This window comes from Scedosporium apiospermum (assembly GCF_000732125.1).
Source record: "Scedosporium apiospermum strain IHEM 14462 chromosome Unknown SEQ_SAPIO_0088, whole genome shotgun sequence".
Lineage (NCBI taxonomy): Eukaryota > Fungi > Ascomycota > Sordariomycetes > Microascales > Microascaceae > Scedosporium > Scedosporium apiospermum.
The window spans coordinates 2,612,659-2,617,472 of record NW_015971789.1 but is presented as its reverse complement, the minus strand read 5'-3'; the positions used below and the strand labels follow the sequence as shown (position 1 = coordinate 2,617,472).

Sequence of the window (4,814 nt, the reverse complement as noted above, 5' to 3'; positions counted from 1 at the left end):
TGATGCTGCGTGCGAACCACACTAAGAAAGAATCCACCACTTCGAGATTGAATCAGGCTACCCCGCTCTTTCCTTCTGTGCATGGTTAAGAGCTCGGCTAGGTTTTAAGAAAGCAATTTGCAAGGGAAAGAAAGAGGGGGCGGACCTGGAACACATTAGGATCGAGTCAGTGAAGGTGAAGCGGATAGGAACATTTGAGACGGTGAGGATTTCCTGCCATCAATCGTCCCTTCCCCCACAGGGCAAGTCCAACATCTGTCAATCTCAAGTGTTCTGCCCGCTGATTCCTCCTCCATAGTGTGCTTCGTACTGCGGAGAATACTGGCGGGTGAGCACGGGCCAGGCAGGCCAGCAAAGACACCGATCACCGACACTTCAGCCACTTTGAGGTAGTTCGGGGGTCCTGTCCAAAACAGCCAGAGCCCATCTCGACCTAGCCATGGGTTCGTCGGAGACCCACTCACACTTATCCGCAACCCTGCTCGGGAACAAGGCTTGGCATGGCCAGGAACGTCTGCCACAACGAGCAGTGTAATCTACTTCGTACTTCGCAGCTTCCCTGACCGGCTGATCCCACCAGCAGGAGCTCCGCAGTACTTCGTACGGAGTTTGAAGCGGGATGGGTAGACTGACAAGCCAAACCCTGCACCGCTCCTTCTGCGGTACCTGCTCGGGGCGATCAGAAGATTGAGTTGCTGTGGGTGGTTCTTGACGTTCTTGACCTGAGCGTACTTTTATCAAATCCGTTGCTTCATCCGTCAGGAACATCAATTGATCTGTTACTTCTTAAGACGGGGATTAATGACATATACACCCGACCCTATCTACGTATTTGCGTAATATCAATTCCACACACACACCCACACCCTCAATACTTCGTAAACACCCATGCGCTCCATGATGGATGCTCAATGGCCCCTTGTCCCTTGCTGTTTGGGGGTTTACGCTACCAACTCCGGCCTGGCGCACGGTCTCGTCTATCAGCTTGGCTGGTCTTGAGGTCGGCTATTACTTGACACACACACGAGGTGCGCGGTTCAAGACCAAGTCCGAAGTACATGATTTGATCCCTTCCCTTCATTCCGACTGGAATTCACACATGTACTTTACGAAGGACTGTTGGCTTCTAACGAATACAGCAACTGCCACTCTACAAGTACGTACATCAGTACTTCGTAGCAATCGTCAGGTACCCATGCACGCACTTCCGCATACCCATGTACTTCGTACTTGTACAATGCCAGCACTAGTACAGGCTCTTCTGCTACCGTTTCCTCGACCGCTCTTGTCTCTTCCTACAAGCCCACTCCACGATGCTTCGCTCCTCACCCAAGCTGGCTACTGCAGCATGCCACTTTTCCAAATAGTCCGTGAGTACGCGAGGACATGGGGCAGTTCCCGAGGTACATCCCTTGCGACGATGGACTATCAAGATGTGCGTTGGGAATCTCCACCCATCCGGCGAGCGGCTTTTGTTGTACTTCGTACTTATAGCGGGGCGTGGTCTACCTTCCTGCATGACCACTTACATCAATGGTGCAGCAGTGCTTCTCTGTTCCTGTTCCTGTCCCTGGACTTACTCGTACGAAGTATACACAGGGTACAAAGCAGTAGTATCTGCTGGGACATGACAACGTTGGGCTGGCCAGACCGTTTGGCTCTCCGCTCTCCGCTCTGCACCCTCACCTCGGACCCAGGTGGCTGCTGTCGATCCATGATCTCTGTGTTACTCGGTTCATGTCTCGACCCGTGCTTGATGCTTGACTCCTCCACACTTATATCTGCCGCTATCCCAATCGGAACATTGCAACATTGAAGCTATACATCCTATATATATACACAGCTCCATATTGCCTTCCCATCCTCTTCTCTCTTTTCCCCCCACTGCGTCCCTGTGTATGGGCCTGGTCAGGTCTTTCTTGACCTTCTTCTTTTAACCCTTTGCCCATCCCGAAGACTGCTTTCTTCCCGTCTGGCGTCCCTCGCTACGCTTTTCTTTATCCTTTTCCTTCCACACCCTCGCCTTCGCCTGCCATTCATCAACCACAACGGCTTCTTTGTCCACCCGGGTAGCCGAATTGCTTTGGGCCGGTCCAAGGCTTGGGAATTCCATTTATTCGATCTTAGCCACAATCACCCGTTCTCTCCGCGCCTTTGCTATTTCTGGCTCCGAGACTCGATTTCCCTTGTTCAACGTCTTTGTCGCCTTTTTGTGTAAGTCCATATCCCAAAAGGCTCCATTCCATAAGCGCCGGTTTTGGAGGAGCTTTCTTTCTTGGTTCTACTCCCTTCCCTCGAGCACTTTTTTTCCCCTCTTTTTCACCCTGCTGCCCTACTCTACTGGTTGCTTGCCTGTGAACTCGAGCTGCGTGTTTCACTGCTCGAGCCTGTATCCGATGGCCATCGACGTGTGACCCGGGGTTATTTCTTAACCATACCCTTTCCCCCCTTCGACTGCCCTGCACACACCTCGCATCAACACCTCTCGCACGGATAAGTGGAAAATGACAAACACGACGTTGGGTAGGCTGCTCTTGACAGCAGTGGGCTTATTAGGTCAGTTGCCCTGTCGGCCTTGGCTGGATTTGTGGAGTCTGGGGAGTTATGAGGAATCTTGGGTGGTGTCTTCTGAGCACAAGTTCGAGATGAGACACCAGACATCCCGCCAACCACTAGTGAAGAGGGGAAGCTCCCGACCGATCACTTATGAGGGCACAGATTGCGAACATTTAATACAAACGGCTATGCGGGATCCGGATTTGACCTTTCTACCATTTTTGTCTCAAGCCTTCTCGTTATCCTCGCAAGAGCTCAACTGACTAAATCCTCTCATTTATAGTTGTTTTAGCTCCTGCAAACGCTCAGACCGGACGCCCCGAACGCCCCGGGCGACCAGTTGACTTCCCACAACCCCAGGACCCGTCAGCATCGCCGACTCCGCCATCTCCTCCGGTCTGGATACCAACCCCAGTGCCCCCTTCCCAGCCCGAGCCCGAGCCCGCCCCTTCTCCATCGGTGCCAAGCCCATCACCGCAGAACCCGAACCCCCCTCCGGTGCCGGAACCTGCCCCGCAGCCACAGCAACCAGGAGGAAGCAGCGGTCCCAGCCAGCCGGTGGATCAACCCCCTCCAGTTACGAACGACCCTAGCACGGGCGATGGCAAGGTGAACGGCCAGGCGTCAGGTCCGAGTGCTGGCAACAAACCGAACGACCCTTCAACCGTGCCCGGAAGCACGTCTACCTTCGGGAACAAGACTCCTAGCAGTACTGGAAACCCTCTTGACAAGCCGAACAATACCGGGAATAACGGTAACAGCAACGGCAACGGCAACGGAAACCCCAACAGTGACGGAGGTGAAGACGACGACGACATGAATAACAGCAACCCCAATACGCCCAACAGCGGAAACGCCAGCTCCGGGCTTTCCAACAACCGAACCTTGATTATTACGCTTAGTATTGTTCTATCAGTTGTGGCTTTCTTAATCGTCTTGGCAACGATACTCGTGTGTTATCGAATCAAGAAGGGTAGGCTACCGTTCATCGCGCGAGGGATTTCGCCCATCGGCGACGAAGAGATCGAATCATGGAAGCGAAGTGCAGCCCACGAAAAGTACACGAGCGCCCCCACGACGGCAGGGACACGCCCTCCTTCATCGACGGTATCGACTAGGAAGCCCCCAAGCGTCATTGTCTATCAGAACGCAGCGTCTACAGCAGGCGCTCCTGAGCTCTCCCCGAAATCTATTCATACTGTGAACAAGAGCATCGACCTTCCACAAGCGGCGGTGCTCGCGCGAGCTCCCAACTCACGGCCAGGACTCACGGACGACACGGTCGAAGGTGACCAAGCATTCATCCCTACGCCCAAGAGGCAACATTCCAGACTATCCAAGTCGTACAGACATGTACGATCGCGAAGCAGCCAGAGCAGTATGCGGGGAGCGGGATTCCGGCCTAGGAGTGGCAGCGAGGGCCAATGGCCTGGCTCGTCTCCCCGGGCGAGCAACGAGTACGCGTACTATTACCCGCGGACTTCACACTCGTATGACCGGAAGCACGCACGCATCTACAGCGACTCATCGAACCCACCCAGGGCATCGTTTGACGACGAGTTCTTCATGGGTGCCCTGTCTCCCCGACCACTGCTGCCCAAGGGCAACCCCACGCCCGAGTCTCAGATTGGGCGGGCAATCGGTTGAGCGCATTTTTTCCTCGCCCTTTCTCTTCTCCAGATAGACGGGGAACTTATGTGTGGTGGCTACCCATAACATGTGAGACGGCTGACTTCCTCTCCCTATCTTCTACTTGCCAGGATTTCCGTGGGTCAGAATTCCATCTTCCTCTCGGGAAGGGTGATGATCCGCACGGGTGCAAGAAGAATGACCGGGGGTGCCAATCGCTGGAATGGAGGGATCCATGTTCCGCCACTCATTCTTCTTTTCTTTCGACCTTTCTCTCTCTTATCCTGGAACGCGAGCGAGCACGCAAGAGGGAGGGCCTGCTCAGACACCAAGACGCTAGTTTTTGGTTGGGTCTCAGGCGAAGATACTTTCCCGGGGTATATTTGCCATACTATACGTCACGGCAAGTGTTCTTACCGCATTCTTGGGGAAGTCATGGATGCAAGGCAGTTCCAAAAATCCTGTCCCCGGTCGTCAGCTCCGCCATGCTTCGGCGACGCACTCTTACACCCTGCACCCCTGCACCTCGGCTCCTCTTGCACCGCTGAACGTGGTGCGGGGTTCGGCGTATCTCAAGTTTCAGGTTCCCCACGGCTTTGTGGGAACGATTCCGCCACCACGGAAACTTC

At 54.3% G+C, this 4,814-nt stretch overlaps 1 protein-coding gene across 1 annotated transcript; it reads left to right on the top strand.

The window, feature by feature from the left end:
* Positions 1–2,504: 2,504 nt before the first annotated feature.
* SAPIO_CDS3682 (uncharacterized protein) lies at positions 2,505–4,203 on the top strand (the record flags this gene model as incomplete). Its single annotated transcript, XM_016786432.1, has 2 exons — positions 2,505–2,523; positions 2,840–4,203. The coding sequence occupies 2 exons, from the start codon at positions 2,505–2,507 to the stop codon at positions 4,201–4,203; spliced, it is 1,383 nt and encodes a 460-aa protein (XP_016644438.1).
* Between the last annotated feature and the right edge of the window lie 611 nt (positions 4,204–4,814).